Source organism: Eptatretus burgeri, chromosome 4 (genome assembly GCF_056783735.1).
Source record: "Eptatretus burgeri isolate ZD-2024b chromosome 4, Ebu_testis_v1, whole genome shotgun sequence".
Classification (NCBI taxonomy): Eukaryota; Metazoa; Chordata; class Myxini; order Myxiniformes; family Myxinidae; genus Eptatretus; species Eptatretus burgeri.
The window spans coordinates 47,609,612-47,632,922 of NC_140964.1; the positions used below are offsets into that span (position 1 = coordinate 47,609,612).

General features: G+C 41.9%; 1 protein-coding gene across 4 annotated transcripts in view; it reads right to left on the reverse strand.

Moving 5' to 3' along the window:
* LOC147027978 (uncharacterized) overlaps nucleotides 1–23,311 on the reverse strand; it is an 87,460-nt gene that overhangs the window by 38,435 nt on the left and 25,714 nt on the right. For 2 of the 4 annotated variants that reach the window (XM_085877873.1, XM_085877872.1), the window contains exon 2: nucleotides 9,983–10,278. In XM_085877873.1, coding sequence (XP_085733999.1) covers nucleotides 9,983–10,278 — 296 coding nt within the window. Of the gene's footprint in view, nucleotides 1–9,354; nucleotides 9,789–9,982; nucleotides 10,279–11,854; nucleotides 11,970–23,311 lie in introns of those variants that run through there. The other 2 variants (XM_085877874.1, XM_085877875.1) reach the window with 2 other exon arrangements.

The window sequence follows — 23,311 nt, forward strand, 5'->3', positions numbered from 1 at the left end:
CCTTTTGGGGCCCTCAAGGTGCTGAATGAGGATTCAGAGCCACTGAGGACAAAGACCAAGGTTTTCATTGACATCTTGGATGCTGCTATCTTGTCTGTATCTGTTTGTAGTGAGGATGTTGAGGTCACGGAGAGAATCTTTTACCTTGGCATTGATATTCCTGTCTCTGCTGGCTTTGAGCCAGAGGTCAATAGATGTCTGGGTTGTGCTTGGGGAGTCATGGATTCACTGGAACATGGGGTGTGGCGCTGTCGGTGGCTGTGCAGAACGACAAAAGTCCGAGTCTTCAGGTCCTTGGTGCTTCCAGTCTTGCTCTACTGATGAGACTCGGACTCTGATCAGGGATCAGAGACGGAGACTTCATTCCTTGGTACCAGGTTTCTTCAGAGAATCATTGGCTATCGCTGGTCGGACTTTGTGTCCAACGAGCGGTTGCTGAGAGAGACTCAAATGAGATTTGTTACCTGCATAGTCTGTGAGCGTCAGCTGCGGCTGAATGAACATGTGTCTCGTTTTCCTGACACTGATCTTGCTCAACAGATTCTCTCAGCGAGGGAGCCTCGTGAGTGGAGGAGGCCAATGAGCCGACCACGTGCCTCGTGTTTGCAACAGGTTGATCAGCATCTCAAGGAGATGGGGATGGGCCAGGCATCTGTCTGGGGGATGGCCAGACGGAGGCCCCTGGAGTACTGGCGGAAAGTGGACGTAACAATGCGCTGCTCCGGCACATGCTCCCATACCTGACTTGGCCTGACCTGACTGTTGAAGGTAAATTATGATTGGCTGCTTTCAACTCCTTGCCACTCTTCTTCTGCCATGAAAAGACAAAGACATGGTAACCGGTGTTACAAAAAATATTCAACTAATTTGTCGTGTGAATCCCATCCATCATACTTTCAGGTACATATTTTCAACTTCATTGGAAATGAATGTTTATTGATGTGATTGGTAAAGAAAATGGGGTTTTAGCGAAATCATGTCAAAATAAGTGGGCCATTCCTGCCCTTTTGAGTCCCTTATTATCTTGTGACTACTGGGACATGATTAACATTTTGAGGAACACAAGCATCTTGAAAGTAATGTGAAGATATAATTCCAATTTTATTACTAGTTTGGCTAACTTTCAATTTCCTTTTCATTGAAATTTGAGAGTATGCACGATGAAAAATACAAATTTTTCTACTCAACAATAACTGTCAATAACTCAACAATTTTCTACTCAATAGCAACAAAAAAAAAAACAAAGAAAAATTATGGAAATGACAAAAACTCTTACCCAGACTTAGCTACAATGTTTGCCAATGTACAAACATCAAGTCATCTAAAATTGCAGGGAAAATAATGGAGATATACCCCTTTTAAAGTTTCGGGACATACGTGTCCCTTGGTTCTTAAAGGGGTTAAACAAGGCCCTGTGATAAAATATAAGAGCCAAGAGTGATTTAAAAAAAATGTTTTAACAAACTTCCATATCCACTCAGTCAATTACACCCATTTACTGTTGTAAATGATTACTTGATTTTTTTTGTCATGTTCACCATGGCATGGAGTTGCCCTTAGCGAGGAGCAGGAAGAGGGACAAATTTTGAATTGTGTTATTGTAGATTTTGAGTGCGAGGGTTAATCCTAAGATATCCATGTGCATAATGCGTGCAGGTTGATTTAGTTCTCGTTTCCACTGAATGGACTCACATAAAATTCTACAAAGAAGATAAATGCTGTAAGAGTGCGAGCAGACATAATACATTCGGTGTTGCAGAAATACATAAATAACCGCAGACTGCACAGAAATTGCAAGCAAGTTAATTCTTTCTCTCCAAAACAATTGCTCGATGATACGAGTCAATTGGAAATTAATCACACTTTCTCTGGCAATTATTCTTTATCAAATGGCGGTGGAAGAACGGTCCGGGCCGAGTTTACCAAAAAATATAAAATAGCCTGTGATTGTCTAAATGCATCGAATGATTTGTCTTTTTGTTTGCTGTGTCTCGCTCATTAATTATCACAATCAATCACCTCGACTGTCATCATTAGAGTTTGTTTTATTTACGCCGCAATGTAATATTCCTCCGGTTTGTTTCCTTTCAACACGCTGTTTGTCAACGCCGCGTTCTCACCTGGTTTGCGAGAACGTGAAAAGGCTGAGGCCTACTTTAGAACAAAACTCTCACCTTTATCACATCGAAAACAAAAAAAAAAAAAGTTTGGAATCTCCATACATTTTTGCACCATAAAAGCAAGAAGTCGTTAAAAAATTATTGTGTTGATACTGCACAAAGAAAAACCTTGTCAACTTGAGTTGTTCACTTTTCTCCATGTATGGTTTTCCTGATATGAAACAAAAGGTATCATTTGAGTCAGTTTTGGCAACAACAGCAACAATAACTGGAACGGTACTCTTTGACGTCATTGACCGATATTCCTCCGCCCACATTATGACATCATTATACATCCTTGTACTAAATTTGATTTAAATGCCTTCAGCTGTTCTCGAGTATCACATTTTTACCAGACATGACCTCTGACCTTTGACCTCTTGATGCCAAAATATAATTCGTTCATCTTTGCATCCTAATATATACTTATAGTTAGTTTGGTTAAAATCCCATCACTGTTTCACAAGTTTGCTCAGTGACAGATTTTTTTTACTTAATGGGACCTCTGACCTTTGACCTCTTGACCACATCATCTAATCAGTTCATCTTCACATCATTACACATACTTGTACCAAGTTTGACTTGGATCCCTTCAGCCGTTGTTAAGTTACCACGTTAATGAAAACCTATCATGGACGCACGAACGGACAACCCGAATACATGCCTTCATCAGCGGAGGCATAAAAACTTTTGACGCTGGGAAAACTGCAAATCAAAAGTCTTCTCTGTATCCAATCGCTTGGCTTAACAAAGAGGATTTTAAAGTGGAATGGAAAATAGACATTTTTACTGCATTAGATGTATAGAGTTTAAAAATTTTGCAAAACACAAACCCAACGAGATTGAGGATTCAACAATGCAGAGCATTGTCCTAGTACACAGATTACGTTTTCATCTGAAAACGAGAATGGCACTTGGTGAGTGCATACCTCCACCAGGTTGAACAATTTACGTTTTGTATACCACTGATAGACCAGATCTGCATCCGAACCTTAAGAGAAATCAAATCGGCTTGTTCTGTTCACCGACCCAACTCATCCACCAAATTTCACCGAATCCGTCCACAACGTTTTTTGGCCCTATCTCTCAATTATACAGAATCGCTTAACAATTGTAGTATCCGGATCCAGATTATCCGTCCTTGTCACACACCAAAACCGTCAACAAAGTTTCATCCGAATCCGTCCATAACCTTTTGAGACATCCTGCTTGCAGACAAACAAATAGACAAACAAGGGTGAATACATCACCTCGATCCACCTTCGCTGGCAGAAGTAATTAACGATCTACATTAAAGTGGATCTGCGTGTGGACTCACACACTCATTGGTACACCCGTAGGCCAATTACAACAGCCTGTCCAATCCCTTCGGGAATGGCTGAGGCGACATGTAATTAACTGGAAATACAAGTACACTCCATGCATGTCTGAGATGATGAAAGTTTTCATGAAGATAATAAAAACTGCATCAGTATGCTTTAGTCAACGTGAACAGCAAGGCTATAAAATTTGAAATATGTCGTTATGAAGCATAAAACACAACATGTGCTAAATAATGTCCTGCTCAAAAAATGAATGAAGAAACCACGCTCTCAATAAGTTCAAAATGTTCGCCATAGCCACAAGGTGGTGGCAACGAGGAAGGGAATTCCTGTATTGGGCGATGCCATTTGGGGTAGTTATCAGCCAGTGCATGGTTGGGGCCCACTGCGGACAGAGGGTGTTTGGAATCCTAAAGGGTTAAAAGGGTGCCGGAAACTTTCCAAACAATCGTGGGTAACTCTACAAACAGCACCTGTGGTTCAGGACCACAATTTCAGCAATGCCAGCAGAGAAGGTATCACATGATGACAAGCCAATCACAAAGCCTCTTTGAGGAACTGATGACTGAAACTGCAATACCATCCCATCAGACCAAAGGGAACTGAACATGGACTGCTCAATTACATCCTACAACTGAACAGCCACAGTACTCAAGGTAAACGAGAAGGGCACTCGGTGGAGCGCATACCACCACCACACAATGCCTGATCCACCAGAACATTTCGGGCCCAATACATTTTTGAAATATCATGCTATACAGTACTATATGGTTTTTGGCTCTATCTCTCAATGGTGAAGAATCACTTTTAATATTAAATAATTCTCGTATCCAGATCCGGATTCGGATCTTAACCAAAATCGAATCAATCCGTCCTTGCCACACACCCAACCTGTCCACCAAGTTTCGTCCGAATCTGTTCACAACTTTTTGAGATATCGTGTTATATATTAATTTAACCCTAATCTCTCAATGGTAAAGAGTCAATTCAAAAATTGTAGTCGTCAGATCCGGATCCGGATCTTCACCAAAATCTAATCAGTACGTCCTTGTCACACACCAGACCTGTCCACAAAATTTCATCCGGATCTGTCCACAACTTTATGAGATATCCTGTACACAAACAGACAAACAGACATAAAGGGGTGAAAACATAACCTCCTTCACCTCCGGTGGTGGAGGTAAATATGTGAGTCCAATTTCTATGATACGAAAAGAAAAACAATTACCCAAACCCTCAGAGCTCCCCTTCCCCGTCGGCCTGCTATCAGAATTGGGTCAGCAGGGTGGAAGGGGATAAAAATAAAAACCAGCACTATCCATCACATATTGTTCAACTCGGAAACAATAGAAGTCTAAATGCAGTACCTGGTGAAAACGTGGCACATCAAATCAAAGAAAGCAAAATGACATCACGGAAAATAAATCAGATGAGAGACAGGTGTGTGTGTGTGTGTGTGTGTGTGTGTGTGTGTGTGTGTGTGTGTGTGTGTGTGTGTGTGTGTGTGTGTGTGTGTGTGTGTGTGTGTGTGTGTGTGTGTGTGTGTGTGTGTGTGTGTGTGTCAGTAGTTGATGGACACGTCGAGGTGAGAGTAGTTGGGTAAAGCTATAAAAGGAAAACAGTGTATTTGAATCATGCAAACACTTGAATATGTACCAAGAAGTACAAAATCAGTTTCTGAAAGAACCAGAGTTCAACTCCAACAGGCAAACATGTCGCAAAACCATGGTGGTGTCCGATCGAAGAACAAAACAACACAAGCCCTCTATCCCGAGTGCTTCTGTCAAACAGCTCAGGAGAGTACAATGGTGTGTGTGTGTGTGTGTGTGTGTGTGTGTGTGTGTGTGTGTGTGTGTGTGTGTGTGTGTGTGTGTGTGTGTGTGTGTGTGTGTGTGTGTGTGTGTGTGTGTGTGTGTGTGTGTAGACGCTCTCCGGATCATACACGTGAATGTACAAATCCAAATGGACACACATGTGCACATATGCAGAACTCTTTTTCATGAAAAACGAATAAAAATGGCTTTTCATCCTTCCTTTAAGGCCCGGTCACACCTTGACGTTTTAGCCAGCGATGGCAACGTATTAAAATGTATGTAAAACGCTGGCTTACGTTGAACTTTTGATGTTTTTTTTTAAAGATTCGGACGTATTCATAGCGACTTGGTCTTATGTATAACGCATTGGTAACGGACACAGAACGTTTCGTTGTGTTATAGATAACTTATACCAACGAATGCTGAACCTGTTGTCGGCCTACACAACCGATGCCCAACGATAGTCTAACTTAGGCATAGCGCGCTGCACGCATCGCCAACGATGTCGTGACGTAGCCTATTAAAAGGCTGACGCACAACGATTCGAATCATAACTGCCGTAGAAATGGAAGTGACAACATCGCGGTCACACCTTGGCGATCTTGCCAGCGTATGCCGACCTAAGAAAAATGTGTCTAAAACGTTGGGGGCACGTCAAATACGGTATGAGTAAGTTTGGTATACGTGAGTAGAACGCTAAAGTACGCTATCATACGTCATAGTAAGTAGAGTACGTCAAGAAATTTTAAACATGTTCAAAATTTTACGACGTACTCGGCGTATGACACACGTTCCACATGCGATGGGGATAAGTTTTACACACGATATGTAGACGCTTACACACGTCCACAAACGCTACTTATAAGCTACTCATAAGTCGAAACACGTCGCGGTAATGTCTTTTTTACACGAAACTTATTTCTAACTTATGTTTGACGTGCTTTGAACCAATTCTTTACGTAGTCCCAACACACATCGACGTATGTAGACGTATTCCAATGACGTCTTCCAGTCGACAAAAAAAAAAATGAACGTGTTTCTAGCTTACAACTGCCATATAAAGACGTGTTCCCAGCGGTTTTGGGAATTGGTATATAAAAATGGTGTTCATAAAAGGGGAACCCAACAGTGTTTTCGAGTCCTTTTTGAGTTGATGTCCATGTCAGCAGTAACAGTATCAGTATCAGTATCAGTATTAGTATTAGTATTAGTATTAGTATTAGTATTAGTAGTAGTTTGTTCATGTTGGCAGTAACAGTATCAGTATCAGTATCAGTATCAGTATTAGTAGTAGTTTGTTCATGTTGGCAGTAGTACGTGAGTGTGAGGGGGAGGGTGTGGGTTATGATGGATCGTCCTTGCGTTTAACGATTTAATGATTTAAATGATAAACTCAACGATTTAAATGGCTGCATCTCCACTATTGAAAGTAGACGCTTGCGCTCAACAATTGGATTTTTTTTACAATCAACGACTTTTAAACGGTACCAGTCAGCTATTTTCATTGTTTACAATGAACGATTTAAATTGCTGTCACTCGCCTTTGTTTTTTGACGCTGGGGTTTGGAAATTTGAAGCGTTTCTTCTGAACGTGTAAAAACGCTCAAACTCGTCTATTTTAAATAGACGCTGCCGATGGACAATTGGAATCATAGCCAAGCTAGACATCGAAGTGTGAACATCCTCGTCATGCCGAAGAAAAGTTTGAAGAATGCTGCAAATAAGTGTCCTGGCCGTGGCCGTGGACGATGACGCAAGGACGATCCATTATACCGACGTCTTTCAGCCTATAAGTAACTTAAAAGTAACGTCTGTCGATGTGTGGCAACGATCGCGTAACGTGCCAACAACACGTTAATCATAGGTTAGAAATAAGTTTCGGGTACACTAAACATTACCTCGGCATGTCTCAACTTATGATTAACTTACAAGTAGCATGTGTTGACGTCTGTCAACGATCGCAGACCGTGCATACAACCTGTGGCCAGCGTAGCGGAACGTGCGAGTCATACGCCGGCATACGTCGTGAAATTTCAAGCATGAAAAAATTTGAGGACAACCAAAAAGTACAACGTTTAAAGCCAGCGTACAACGACGTATGGCAGTGTTTTTCAGCGTGCTCTCAATGTTATCAAAACTTACCCATAACGTATTCAACGTGTGCCAGCGTTTTAGAAAAAAAAATTCAAAAATCGGCATACGTTGGCTAAAACATCAAGGGGTGACCGGGCCTTTAGGGTGAATGGCAATTGGAATATACAGGAAAAAGAATTACGTACGTGCAAACAAAGAATGCGGAATAAAGGTTGTGCATGACCATCGGTCCAATCAACGTGTTTCTGGGCTGGCAGGATGACCTGGATGTACGCACACTCACCGTCCCTCGGATGGACATTGAACGGGCATCCTGTCTGCCAGCATCGGGTGTCTTTCAGGAAGAGTCGGCAAGCTATCTATCGCAGACACCGTGAACAAATTACAAATTCCTGGCCTAACCAGCAGAGGGCATTGTATCAATGGCACAGCCACACCCTCAGCCAATGATGCTGCCCTGCAGCCTTATGCTGCAAACGAACTGAGGTATTTCTGAGCATTACAAACTGTGCAAAGGTAAAACAAAATGTAAAAATGGAGAACTAAAGGGAAGTGAAAAGAAACACGTTGAAATACAAAATGCAATTGCAGTACTACGGCTATAATAATAATTACATTGACATACAGCGATTGCTTCATCCATGGTTCAACTTGCTACATCAATGCAAGGCCAAAGCACGAGGAATCAAGGACAAATCGATTTGAGAAAAGGAATTGGGTAGGGTAGAAGGAAAAACAGATGTGGGAATGAGGTTACGGACGAAAGAAAGAGGGAAGAGGAACGCATTGGGCATAAAATGAAGAGGTCATTTGAACCTTTAAGACTGCCAATGGTAGCATATAATCCAGTGCTACGTGCTGCGTGGTCGGGTTGTCGGCAACTAAACAGACACCCCTCACTGGCTTGCCAGTGGAGAGGATGACTGTGACTTGCTGCAGGACTGAAAACAACACCCGACAAAGGGTGGATGAGCTCCCTTTGGGAGCCAACAGCCATCCAGTTAGGAGCTGGTGTCTGCCAAAAAAAACACCTATGATCCGCTTGAACCGGTTCATGGCAACTTAGCTAGCCCGAGAAGAGTAACGGAACCGTTGATAGAGCAAATGTCATCAAAAGGAGGGTGAGCTAGTATGAGCCAACAACAATCACAAAACTAGAAGGACAATCGGTGGAGCGCATACTTCCGCCACGTCATGCCTGATCCACCAGAACACATCAGGCCCAATACATTTTTGAAAATATCATGCTATACAGTACTATATTGTTTTTGAGCCTATCTCTCAATAGTGTGGAATCACGTTAAAAATTAAATAATTCTCGTATCCAGATCCTGCTCCAGATCTTCACCAAAATCGAAACAGTTTGTCCTTGTCACACACCCAACCTGTCCACAAAATTTCATCCGGATCCGTCCAAAACTTTTTGAGATATCCTGCACACAGACAGACAGACAGACAGACAGACAGAAGGGGCAACAACATAACCTCGTTCACCTTCGGTGGTGGAGGTAACTACACCTGTGGGGAAGAGGGTGGATACGCTGTGTCGCTGAAGCCGTGGAAGGCACGTTTGTCATCTGACACTGCAATCCAATTCCACCCCCAGCCACTTTTGTACCCTTTTCATGCTACAAGTGGGCACTGATTTCTGCCCCTTAAACATCAGGATAAAGTTGACATGAAAGATGCAATATGGTAAAAATTAAAGGTTTGTATCACACAATACAAATGAGAAGGCTTTGCTATTTCGTTTCAACAATTCCTGAAAATGATGCGTTTTACAAATCCACCGTCGATCTTTGGTAGCCCTTCATTACCGAAGAAGGCAGTTCACATGACACATGAAAACCACTTGGTCAATAAGTTTGTTGTGCAGAAGCCGCTGCCCATACAGTAACCACACTCTAACATAGCAAGCAGTGTAACGTGGTGTCAAGGAAAATTCAAGAAGACCAAACCCATTACCAACAATCCAGACAGAAATTCCAAGCTCGTTCGGGGTGCTGGCGATAACTCGCCTCATGTTCATGAACAACGCCGTGGGATCTTTGATGACATCCACTGATGTCGGCAGAGGGGACAGCCAGTCTAATGTCCACTCGATGAACAGCACACACATTCATGGCTCGCCTTGCCTACGAATCACCAGGATGACGGTTTACAAATGGGTCGGTGCTTTAATCCAGGATAGACAGCTCAGAGGAAAATGCATGGACCTCTCGGCTATCCTCCCATCTTTCCACCACATAAATTTTCTCCGATTCATAATATGTATGCCTGGTGTTGGCTTAATGGTAAGGGTGGCGGGCTTTGGATCTGAGGGTCCTGAGTTCAAATTCCGCTCAGCTGTTGAATTAATACCAGGTGGGGTTAACTCGACCCGTCATCCTTCTGAAGTTGGCAAAATGAGTGCCAGCGTGCTGGTATCCTGTGTCGGAGTGGCGACCCGTCCAGGATTGTGCCCAACAGCCCAGGAGACTGCTTAAGCAGCACCAACGCTCTGCACAGAGTGTGTTCCCAATGGATGGATGGATATGTGAATGGCCTCTGATATTAAGTGCATGGTAATATACAAACAATGTGTGTACAGCACCTGGGATAACCTAAAAGTTTAGCAACTACGAGGCTTCCTTCCACATGCTCCGAGTAAACGTAAGTCAGCTTGCTCCTCTTGAGGTCCTGCCTGCTTGGCTGAGGCCCGGCAGGAACCCGACAATCCCTCTCCGCTACGTTCGGGTTCAGATAACAATACCAGGGCTCTTCCGGTCCCAGGGAAGCGGCGTGTAATCTGCAAATAGCCCGCCACTTCAAGCACTTGGGGTTCTCGCACTGGACCCAGGTTTGCCCTTCGAGAACAAGCGTCTCCCGGGTCGGGTCTTCATTCATCATCTGTGGACGAAACGATTGTTAAAACACCCGAGCGTGCGTTCATTGCGATCACTACAGATTTACAACTAGAGGGGAAGCACTCGGTCGAGTGCAAAACCTCCGCCGCCAATACTGCTAGGTCATTCAAGTGAACCTGATATCCTATTCATTCAATTTGACGTCAACAGTGCTCACAGTTATAGTTTGCAACTTTCCCTTTTACTTTTAACTTTTACATACTCAATTCATTCGTCATAACTCGATTCCTTGAGACAGAAATTGATTTTACGTGGGTATATCCACCTGAAGTTCCAAAATCAGCCGCAATTATAATTTTGGCATGTTTTTTTGTTGGAAATCACTTATAACATGTAGAAATGCAAAAAAAAAAAAAATAATAAAAAAATCGAAATTTTGTTGAAAAAAAAGTTGCAAAAAATATTTTTTCTCTAACAATTTGGGGGGGGGGTTGGAAATCACTTAAAACACGTAGAAATGCAAAAAAAAATCAAATATTTTTTCAAAATGGCCGCTATGGCGGCCATATTGGATTTTGGACCAAGTCCAACATCTAATGGCATGATCCTTGGACCAGACCTAACCCCCCCCCCCTCACCAAGTTTCGTCGAAATCCGTCGAGGAGTTTTTCCGTAATACTGTTCACAAACAAACAGAAAGGGGTGAAAACAATAACGTCCGATCTTCGATGGCGGAGGTTAATAATGTGTGCAGAACAGTTATGAGGACGGAGGGAGGACTCGACACGGCTTTAAAGCGGGGGTGCTGCATCGGGGAGCACGCTCTCCTGAATAAGTCAATAGTCACAACGCACGTTTTATTATTTTTTTTTTCCTGAGTAAACCTTCAGGTAAAGATGAGATGTCTCATCCGAAGTAGAAGGAGACCCCGGCGAGGCTCCTATTTCACTATCACGTGGGTGGGGGGGGGGCAGTGGTGCACCACTGCGATCCACCGTGGTTGATCTCTTACCCCTCCCAACAACCTGATAACTCATTCCGTCGATTTCAAAAGGCCGACGGGCTCAGTGGACCCGTCTGATGTAATATGTTGGCACGCCTGGCCTTTCAACTCAAGACCCAAAGATTCGAAACCAACCGCGTTAACCATGAAGCCACCACAGCGGCCCTTGGACCCGAAATCACTGCAGTGTGTGGGCCTTGGCGCCTAGGCCCACAATTACCTCAGATCAATTTAAAGTGTCGTCGCTTGATCCTCCATTGGTCACCACCATGCGCACAACATGCGTGTATTTCTCGGGTCTTGGTGGACCGTTTCGACGTGGTGGGCCTTTTATTGAAAGGTAACCACAGCGGCGAAACCGTCAGGTTCCGTGAATGGTGGAAGTGAGATTGACACCGATTCTCCAGAACATCGTGGAGCGTGGTGGACATGATGGCTCGGCACATGGAAAGGAAATATCAAACCAATCGAGGAATTCGAGCGTCCTCTGGTGATCGCACGTCCGACGGCGGTACAAAGCTTTCCCATCTTTGAGATAAATACAAAATTCCAACAACGACAACAACGAAAAACTGTTTGACTCGTTTAAAATATTTCATCAAGTTATGATTCTCACCTTTCAATGCATCGGAAGCCGTGGATGAAGAAGAGGAACCCCCATTTGATCGTGGCCACGTGACTTCAATCGGCGCTGGATTCTACATCAATGACGTCAGAACCACGTGGGTACGTTTTTTTTACGTACGGCGCTCGTTTTTTTTTTTTTTAACAAATATCCCAAGAAAACTACTTTGCGGAGCAATACAAAATATTAAGTACAAGTCGCGAGACTCAGTAACCTTCCAACAAGGAGTACATTCCAACAGGTGCTGTAAGTTTAGGGTGAGACTGCGCGAAACACGTTAAACAAATATTCCCGCCTGAAGACGGGGATGTGTTCAGTCGACAAGTTTCTTGAATGCTCGCTAAGTGGCTTAAGCACTCAAGCAAGCACTCCGTTCAAAACCGTTGATAAGGAACGGCTGGCTTGGCAAGCGCTACCGAGCTGCTTGGTAACTGAACACACCCTGTGTGTCCTGGAATTCACGTCGCACTGATGAGTCGCAATTTCCAAGGGACCATCTGTTTATTACGTACGCAAAAATTAGAGGATTAACAGAGGGAGAACGATACTGGCCTCTGCAAATGGCCGTGAGATCAAATAAAACATTCTCAACATCGGTGTTGTATACTTTGGATGGAGTCCAGAGGTGGGGACAGGAGGAAGGAAGGAAGGGAGGGAGGAGGGGAGGCAGAGGGAAATGGAGGGTGAAGAAAAAGAAGAAGAAGAGGAGGTATTTATTTAATTTATTGAGCAAGAGAAAACAGACACACTTTTACAGAAATGTCGTCTTTTCGTTCCGATGGCTCTGAGTGCTGGCGGGTAATCGAGTCGTACAAGACAAAGGTATGACTTCATACTTCCACAATGGATGACTTCAGAAAACCTGTGGCTTCTTCTGGCCCAATAAGATATTCAACAGACTTGCAAGAAAGAACTGGTTGCCATAGCATTGCCCTTGAAATCAAGCGTCGCTGTCTCCTATGGCTTGGCCGTGTGCTTGGAATGTTGCCTGGACGAATCCCCAAGGTTGCTTGGAAATATAATGGACACCATCCGGAAAAAAGGAAACCAGACTGGCCAAAAGCAACTTGGCCGAAGAATGTGGTTAACTGAATTGGGCGACATGATTATGTCATCCTTGTGTGAGGCACAGAGTGTAGCTCGGGAAAGATAAATGGAGGAAGCTCGTAGTAACCTTTCGGCTCATCGGGATGAAGAGGAAAAGTAAGTTAGTAAGTTTATAAAGTCAGAGAAAACAAACAAAACTAGAAGGGCACTCGGTAGAGCGCATACCTCCGCCCCGCAATGCCTGATCCACGAGAACATATCGGGCCCATTACATTTTTGAAATATCATGCCATACTGTACTGGATCGTTTTTGGCCCTATCTCTCTCAATGGTGAAGAATCACTTCAGAAATTAAATAATTCTCGGATTCAGATCCGGGTTTGGATCTTCACCAAAATCGAATGAATTAGTCCTTGTCACACACCGAACATGTCCACAAAATTTCATCCAGATCCGTCCACAACTTTTTGAGCTATCCTGCACAAAAACAAACAGACAAACAAAGACAGACATACAGACAGACAGAAAGGGGTGAAAACATAATCTCCTTCACCTTCGGTGGCAGAGGAAACGAATCCTCCAGCGTGCAACATTGTCGGGGGCGCCATTTGATGTCCCGGCAATGCCGCCGTGCAGCACATAGAGATGGAATTGGGAGGGAGCAGTGTACTTCTCAGGTGAATGTGTACAAATGATATAGTTTATGTGTACAAATGATACTTACTCGCCATGCAGCATATGGAGATGGGCAGGGAATGAGTGATGTGCAATAGTTCATTGATTCAGTGATTATTTGCACAATTAAAATAAATAATAGTCCTAAAACAAGCTCGAATGAGCTAAGATCCTTGTCCTCTTAATGATGACGTCATAAAAACGAATATGACGTCATTGTGATGTATCAGGTTTGCGATAAATTATAATTTATGTATCTGTGTTAATGCCCTGTGTGTTAAATCAGATATATCTGTGCTAATGCCTGGCATGATTCCCGCAAACAAAATTTAAACAGCTTGCCTAGTTTCGGAGATAATGGTATAGGCAATTTCCATTAGCGGCGATATGACGTCAACTTTTTTGTAGGAAGAATTTCCAAAATCGGAGATGGTCACTGCCTGCGCGTGGGCTTTCTGCATATACATGGCAAGTTTCACGAAGATCCGATGAAAACTCTGGGTTGTGAAACAAAAAATGTAAAAAAAACAGGAATGATGTCATAAAAATTGATACGACGTCATAGTGATGTATCATATGTGCGGTAATTGATCTCTGCTAATGCGCTGTTCGAGTCCCGCAAACAGAATTCAAAAAGCTTGCCGAGTTTTGGAGATAATTCTTTTAGGCGATTTCCATTAGCGGAGATATTTTGACGTCATAACTTTTTTCTAGGAGGAATTTTCAAAATCGGAGATGGTTACTGTCTGCGCAGTGTATTTCTTCATAGATACGCCAAGTTTCAGGAAGTTTCGATGAAAACTGTAGGCTGTGAAACAAATGAAACAAAAAACAAAAAATGTCAAAAAATAGGAATGACGTCATAAAAATTGATATGACGTCATAGTGATGTATCATATGTGCGGTAATTCATCTCTGCTAATGCCCTGTTCGATTCCCGCAAACAGAATTCAAAAAGCTTGCCTAGTTTTGGAGATAGTTTTTTCGGCGATTTCCATTAGCGGAGATATTTTGACGTCATAACTTTTTTTTCTAGGAGGAATTTTTTAAATCGGAGATCGTTACTGTCTGCGCAGGATATTTATACATATATATGCCAAGTTTCAGGAAGTTTCGATGAAAACCGTAGGCTGTGAAACAAAAAAGTCCACAAGAACAACAACTTGAGTAAGACTTAGAGATCCTCCACGAGGATCGAATAATTGATTTCTCAATCAATTGCCTCATAGCGTACGTAAACCACCACTCTTTCATCCGAATTTGTAACTCTTTGAAAATTAAGTAAGTCATCGAAAAATGAATGATTAATCTATAAATTGATTAATCAATAAATCAAAGTACCCTTTCGAGCCAAATCACTTGTTCACTGTCATGTCCAAATATCAGTTTCCAAGTTCAAAGGGTGCCCAGGATATTGCCAGATGAGAAACAAAATAAATAAGGAATTAATAAATCCATAATAATTAAGTAATCCATCAATTAATTGATCAATCAAAAAACAAAATAAACCAATGTCACCCACAGGGCGACCCTATCTTGCCAAAAGGTGACCACGTGTGACTTCTTTAAGGTCACACTAAGGTGAACAGAGCTGCTATCCACCAGGAGCGACTCCTTGAGGAATATCTGCCTACGAGAGATTCCGATGAGAATCGTTCTACAGAGTTACCATGAAAAATATGCGTTTGCCTCATAACATCACCAAATGACGTCATAATGTCTCAAGCTTGACATATCTAGAAAGCACTCATCGAGGTGTTCAATTTGAGGTACTACACGATATGGTTCCTAAAACTTGAAAATTTGACCTTGGGGTCAAATATGTTTGACCTGAGGCGCTAACCATGAAGGTCAAGGCCAATCGCCACCAAAAATTAATCAGCTGAGCGCCAGACCATGAACTATATTCCCATGAAGTTTGAAGACGATCCGATCAAAATTACTCAAAAAATAAGGGTTTCGTCGACTCCCCTGATTTGCGACAAAGTGACCTTGACCTTTGACATTGACCTTCAAAATTTTATGCGCTGAAAGGGACCTCTATAGGCCTCTGATATGCGAAGTTACAAAAATTTCCAATGATAACTGTGTTCTGCAGAATTTTTTATACGTGATTACAGACAAACAAACAAAAAACCATGCAAGCTGACTAATATATCTTGCAAAAACTTCGTTTTGGCAAGATAAAAAAATAGAGTTTTTGTCAAAGCAAATCTCACTTTTGTCCCGAAAATTCAGCTTCCCAGCTCAAATGATGGCTGAGATATCTCCTGGACAAACAAACAAAAAAAACAAGAACATGAAAAATCACTCATAGAGCGACACTTGGCAAAACAGCACAAAGTAGAATGGCACTCAGAAGAGCGCATGCCTCTGCCAGGTGGAACAGTTCATGTTTTGTATCCCACTGATGGGCTGGATCTGAATCAAAATCTCATCCTCTTGTTCTTGTCACCTAACAAACTCATCCACCATGTTTTGTCATACCCCTTTCCACAACTTTTTGAGATATTGTGCTATAAATATAAGTATATATATATATATATATATATATATATATATATATATATATATATATATATATATATATATATATATATGTATATAATTTTGGCCCTATCAATTTTGGAAATTAGGCCTTTGTTGACCTTTTGACCTTAAAATTAATTGGAGGTCGAGTTCATTGAAATGATATGCAAATCCTGTTCAAATTTCAAGTCAATCGGATTAAAGTTGACAATTTTAGAAACAATTTTAGAAATGTGGCTCTTGACGTTTTGGCCCACGTTTAGCTATTGGCCAATATTGACCTCAAAAATATTAGGTGGTTGAATTCAATGAGCTGATATGCAAATGCTCTTCAAATTTCAAGTTAATCAGATGAAAATTGAGGATTTTAGAAATTACGTCTATGTTGACCTTTAATTGTTTTTTTTATTTTTATTTTTTTTTGTATACAATGTCGAGGCTCGTATGAGAGATAACACACAACACACATCAAGGGGAGCATGAGACAAGAAGGGAGTGGAAAGGACAAAATAGAGGGGAAAAGATACAGGAGATCTGTGGAAGGGAGAGGGAGGGGCGCGGAACATGGGGTATACTAGATGGACATTACAGGGACTTTCAGGAAGGAAAGCAGAGAATTTGAAGGATGCGAGTTTGGGGTGGATTAACGGGGGTAAAAAAAGATCGAGGATTTGGATGGGGGATGAGAAGAAGTAGTTGTGAACAGCTGCTTTGAAGTCCTGAAGGGAAGAATGGGATTGAACAGAGTGAGGGAGTTTATTCCAAAGGTGGGAAAAAAGAGGAATTAAAGAGTGAAGGTGAGCAGTGATTCGTGATTTTGGTAGTTTTACCAGAAGGGGGTTGTTGGCGGATCTTGAGCGCCCTGTGGAAATATGGTGGGGACAAATCGCAGACACAGCAGGGGGGGGATGGGGCAAGACTGGAGAGGAGACGGTAGAAGACAGAAAGACCACTGACCTGCCTGCAGTGAGAGAATGAGAGGCCCAAAGTTTTGGCCTCATTGTGGGAGATACCAATGGTCCGAAAGGCCTTGTTTTTCATTGCGTGAACCCGAAAAAGGTGAGAGGCAGGAGCACCAGCCCAGACGGGAGAGCAGTACTCCATCAGGCTGCGGACATTAATATTAATGGGTGGTTGAATTAATTGACCTGATGTGCAAATCCTGTTCAAATTTCAAGTCAATCGGATGAAAATTGAGGATTTTAGAAAATTCGGGCCAAATTGGCCTTTTGGCATATTTTGAGCTTTTGGCATATGTTTACCTCAGAATTAATAGGAGGTTGAATTTAGCAAACTCACATGAAAATGCTTTTCAAATTTCAGGTTTATTGGATTAAATTTGTGGATTTTAGAAAGTTGGCCTATGTTGACCTTTTCACCAATGGAAACCACAAAAATAGTAGGTGGTTGAATTCAGTGACCTGATATGTAAATCCTTTACAAATTTCAAGTCAATCGGATGAAAATTTTCAATTTTAGAAAGAATTTAATAATTTGGCCTATTTTGGGTTGACCTTATGGCCTATGTTGACCTATTGACCTACGAAAACCTCAAACGTAATAGGTGGTTGAATTCACTGACTTGATGTGTAAATCCTGTTCAAATTTCAAGTCAATCGGATGAAATTTCAGGATTTTAGAAAATTTGGCTCAAATTGGCCTATTGACCTATATAGACCTTTTTGGTCGAACGAATTTTACGAACCTTCGATGTGAGACCGTCGCATGGCCGGTGACATTAATCGCTGAAAATTTCAGAACGATCGGTTGAGGAGCGGTGTAGAATAAACTCAAAAGCATCTGAAAATGCAAAGTCCGTCCGTGTCTGCTTTTTAATCAGACTTCTTATTCTTATTCTTGGAAGGCTAAACATAACATAAACAGCTGAAATATTTTCCGATTTTAGGCGACCTTGACCTTTGACCTTTTGATATAAAAAAACAAAAAACAATAAGCTTCTAGCTTTTGATTGGTGAACCAATTCAGTTCCCCAATATGCTAATTCTTAAAATTTCAGATAAATTTGATGAAAATTGACGTTTTTATGTGAGGTTGACCTTTTCACGCTTTGACCAAATTATTAATTCATCTCCATATTCTCATAAAAAAGCTATGTTGAAAATTTCATAATAAAGCTCAAATGATAATAAGAATCTCAGGTCAATGAGATGAAAATTGATGATTTTCGATGATGCTGACCATTTTTTAAATTTGTATACCAAGTTGAGGCTCGTGTAAGAGCTAACACATAAAACATATGACAGGGCAGGAGACAAGAGGGGCAGAGGGAAGCACAAAATAATGGGGAACAGAGACAATATGAGGTTTGTGAAAGGGAGAGGGATGGCGCGGAGTACACGGGGTAAACAAGATGGTACTACAGGAACTTTCAGGAAGGAAAACAGGGAATTTGAAGGAGGTGGGTTTGAAGTTGATTAATGGGGGTAGAAAAGATCAAGATTTTAGATGAAACCGGATGGGGATTTTTTGGAGTTTGGATGGGGGAAGATATGAGATGGTGGTGAACAGCTGTTTTGAAGACAACTGTGGGATTGAAGGGAGAGTGGGAGTTTGTTCCAGATGCAGAAAACAGAGGAATGAAAGAGTGAAGGTGAGCGGTGATTCTTGATTTTGGTAGTTTTACCTACCACCCTGTTGCTGATTGCTGGCGGACCTTGAGCACCCTGCAGAAATACGGGGGGGGGCATATCTCAGAGCAAGGGGGGAGGCAGGAGAGGAGACGGTAGAAGACAGACCACCAACCTGCTTGTGGTGAGAGAGTGAGAGGCCCAAAGACTCAGCTTCATCACGGGATAAACCAATCATCCTAAAAGCTTTGGTTTCCACAACATGAAGTCAAGCTAGGTGTGAGGCTGGAACACCAGCCCAGAAGAGGGAACAGTACTCCATCAGGCTGCGGATGAAAGCTTTGTAAGTGGTTAGAAGCTCAGGTGTGCCAAGGAAGGACTTTGCACGATGTAGGATGCCCAGTCAGTGACTGGCTTTGGAGGCCAGCTTGGAGATGTGGTTTTCCCAGGAAAGATCATGGCAGATAGTGAGGTCCAAAAGATTGAATGAAAGTACTTCTTCAAGGGGATTATTGAGAAAGTAGAAATGGGGGGTGGGGGAAGGTGTGGGTGGTTCCAGATGGTCCTTTTGGCAAGACATGGTGAGGGTGTGAGATTTGTCAGGATTGAAAGACATATTCCAAATGTTTGACCAGCTTGTGATTTTATCCAGATCTGCAGAGAGTGAAGAGGCTGCTGCCTGCCGATCTGATGGATGACAGATGGTACGGCAGAGGGTGGAGACATCAGCAAGAGATAGAGGATTTTCCAGAGTCAAAGAGATCATTGATGAAAACCAGAAAAAGAACAGGGCCAAGAACACTGCCTTGAGGAACTCCAGCCTGGAGAGGAAGAGGAGATGAGAGAGAGAGAGCCATTAAGAGCCACGCATTGACTGCGACAGGAAAGTAAGTCCACGAGCCATGAGTGGAGGCTGTCTTGGATACTGTCAAAGAAATTCTCAATTCCTCCTGTACATTTGAGTCAATTATTAAAACAAAAACAGATGCACATATGCACAATTCAAGAGGAAGTTCAACAAGCAACACAGTCTTCCTCCGATTCTCCAGTACATAGATATTTGAGTTCTTATATAATATTCAGGGAGAAGAGGTGGTGAGATCATCCAATGATGTTTTCATCATCCTCAAGACAGAACGGTGCCAAGACTGCAGTCCTTTGGTTGCTAGGATGGATCACACACGGCTACTTGGCCTGGAGGTCAGCCCGAATTGAAAAGGCTACAGAACGATTTATAATCTGAAGCTGACAAGAATGCAAAGATATCTGGATATCATCTTAGAGGTCCCATGACACTCAAAACTTTCTGGTTATTTATATATTAACTTGACCTTCCTAGTGAAGAAATCACCCATGTTTCTTTTTTAAAATCAAAAATGGGATAATTAGACCAACATTTCGAACATTTCTGGTGCTTTTCACAACTTGCTATGCCCCGCCCCTTAAAAAAGTTAACTTCAGCGAACCGCAGCCTTCACGTCATCTGCAGAACGCAACTCGCACAGAGTGGATTGACTCGATGTCGCGCGCCGTATAAAGTACGTACAAACGCATTGTGCACATGTGTTTGCTATCCCACTGATCGTCTTAATTCCTGTGATTGTTTTGCCGAAAAGAAATTCTGCTTCTGAGCCGTGTATGCACAACAATCGCGAGGCAATTATTTATCCCTTTACTACCGTGTACTAACAAATCGTGTACAAATCCAATACATGTATGCACAATAAAGGACTATACCATGTCCACAAAATATAAAATGTGACTGTTGAACCTTTCCATTAAAAAACAAACTTATAGGGACATACAAGTAAAATACTAAAGATTAATATTGCATCATTTCAATGCGCAAGGAGATAATTTTAAAATCAAACAATGTGAAAAACCTGCACCCACATTTTGCAGCTTATTGAATTGTTCGTTGAAACCAGCCTGCTGGGATAGGTATGATTCCACATACATGCAAGCCAGGTATGGCTGCACTCGACATACATGGGTTTATTCGAAAGTGAAGGTACTGCTTCCATTGGCTTGCTATTCATTAACATTTAGCCAAAATGCTGTAATAAATGAACAGGGAAAATATGTTGGCACAACTATGAAAGACAAATTTACCTGTCCTATTACACGGCCTCATAGCCTCGGGACTCTTACGCATTGACTTGTACATTGTGTGCATGCTAATACAAGTTACTTGTCAACTCTAGAGTCTAGACTAGTCCGATAAATCCGTCGTCCGTCCAACTCGTCCGATAAATCTGACGTGCTGCAGCTTTCTTTTATTATTCTCTTTTCTTCATTGTTTTCTACTGGCGCTACATGACGACAGTAGGGATAAATAAATAAAAAAAATGCAACAGAACGTCAGATTTATCAGACTAGTTTGCCAATTCTAGACAATTGTGTCGCAAGGTGTGTTCTGCACACAAGTTTTCATCGTATCCGGACAGCGAGATTGCTTCGTTTTATGCGCGGAGAGATACGGCCGATGACATGGGCTGACCTTGCTTGCGATTCATTCACCGTGGAGAAACATGTCCGCTGTGCTGCGCTGGTCACGTCACCTCACTAAAATATTTCTGATATCGAGCAGTATGCAAGTATAATTTACATTATTGAATTACGAATAGGATTTTGTCTAACCAGTTGTTATTGCAAAGTCTTCCTTCAATGTCCTCCCGATCATCATGAACGCCAGGAATTTCATCGCCATTTTCCTCTGCTTGTCCTGCTTCGGGCTCGAACTGCTAAGGCCGTATTCCATTTCCAGCTGCCTGAACTTCACCTCCCGTGACTACGTTATCCGACAATTCTCCATGTGCTTCAGACCAAAATGCTTCATTTCTCTAACACTCACTGTCACTACCAGACAAATGAAAGTCCATGTCATCCATTATATTCAAAACCAAATGTTTGATTTTTTTAAAGCAGAAATGAACGAAGCAATTGAGTCGACCAATCAAATGTGGAAACACAGGAAGCCAATACAATCACGTAGACCACCAACCCGAGTAATTTGCATGCAGCCTTTGTTGTTCTGGAGATGATGTCATGTGGGTTACGCGTCATTCACTAGATTTCGGCAGAATTTTTAGGGGCGTTCCCGAAGAGGTTTGTTTTTTTAATATTACATTTTACAGAACGAATATTGTGAAAAAAACATTGTCAGATCTGAAATCACGATGAAAAACTCCTATAGGACATTATATATATATATATATATATATATATATATTTATATATATATATATATATATATATATATATATATATATATATATGCAATTTCAGTACTTTTGGGTGTCGTGGGACCTTTAAGTAAACATTCCATTGAAGGTAGAATAGAGCCTCGAACCAGCCTTTCAGACACCAATATAATTGATTATATATGAGAATCCCTCAGCTAAATAAGATACGTTTGGTGACATAGATGTAAGATGCATGTTGTTTTTGAATACATTTCTTATTCAAGGGTTATAAAAATACTTGTGCTATATACAAAACAAATAAAAAAAATACTTTTTCAAGTTAATTATCAATCAAGTTTAATTGTCAAAATTTTTATTTTAATTTTTTATCACCCTGAAACCCATTATGCTAATTTTGGAGAAATTTGCATCAACAATACCATAAGAATAGAGTTTGGTGAGCAATGTGGGATGCCAGACTGTATCGAAAGTTCACGATATGGCTAGGAATATGGCTCGGATCTCATGTTTGGCATTTAAGACCTCCATCCATTGTTGGGAAACAGAAGTAGCATGCCCAGGGTAGAGTGACCTGGTTTAATTCCAAATTGATGGTCGGAATTCAGGCCATTGGAGAAGGATTTGATGTCGGAAGCGATGATGGATTCCATGACCTTGCTGATGATTGGGAGAAGGCTGATTGATCTGTAGTTGCAGGGATCTGTTTTTGCACCTTTTTAATGTAGAGTGGTAATGTTTGCTGATTTTCAAGCAGATGGCAGATGATCTTGAATAAATAAGAGTATGATTACAACAGAGAGAGGGTGAGCAAGAGCAGCAGAGCAGGTTTTCAGAACATGAAGGCTGATGCCCTCTGGACAGGTTCCAGAATCTGAGTTGAGGTTTGACAGCAAAATCTCCACCTTGTCAGGAGAAAAGGACACAGAGTCCAGGAACAGCTGGGTGCGACTGGGCCAGGTGGGTACAGAAAGCGATGGGTTTGGGACACAAGATTTAGAAGCAAACACAGAGTTTAGGCAATTTTCAGGGGAAGCCGTAGTCAGAGGTATTCCTCGGGTTGTGGAGGAGTGAAGGCAGCGCAGGGAGAGTGAGGAATCGATTTTTTTTATATATATATAAAGAGAGCAACTGCACCACCAGGACGAGGCTCAGTTCTGTCATACCGGAGCAGGGAGAGGTACTAAGGAGTTGGAGACGTTTTTAGGGAGGAAGGTTTCTGTTAAGCAGATTATTTTTGGTTTGTCATTGGCAACCTGAATGGAGAGACAGTCAGGTTAGAGCGAAGGTCCCAGATGTTTGAGGTCCACACTGTTAAGGAGAGTTGAGTAAATGGTTTTATTCAACTGAACATAGACATTCAAACATGGAGAAAATGGAAATGGCTGCAAAATAGTTAATTGTAA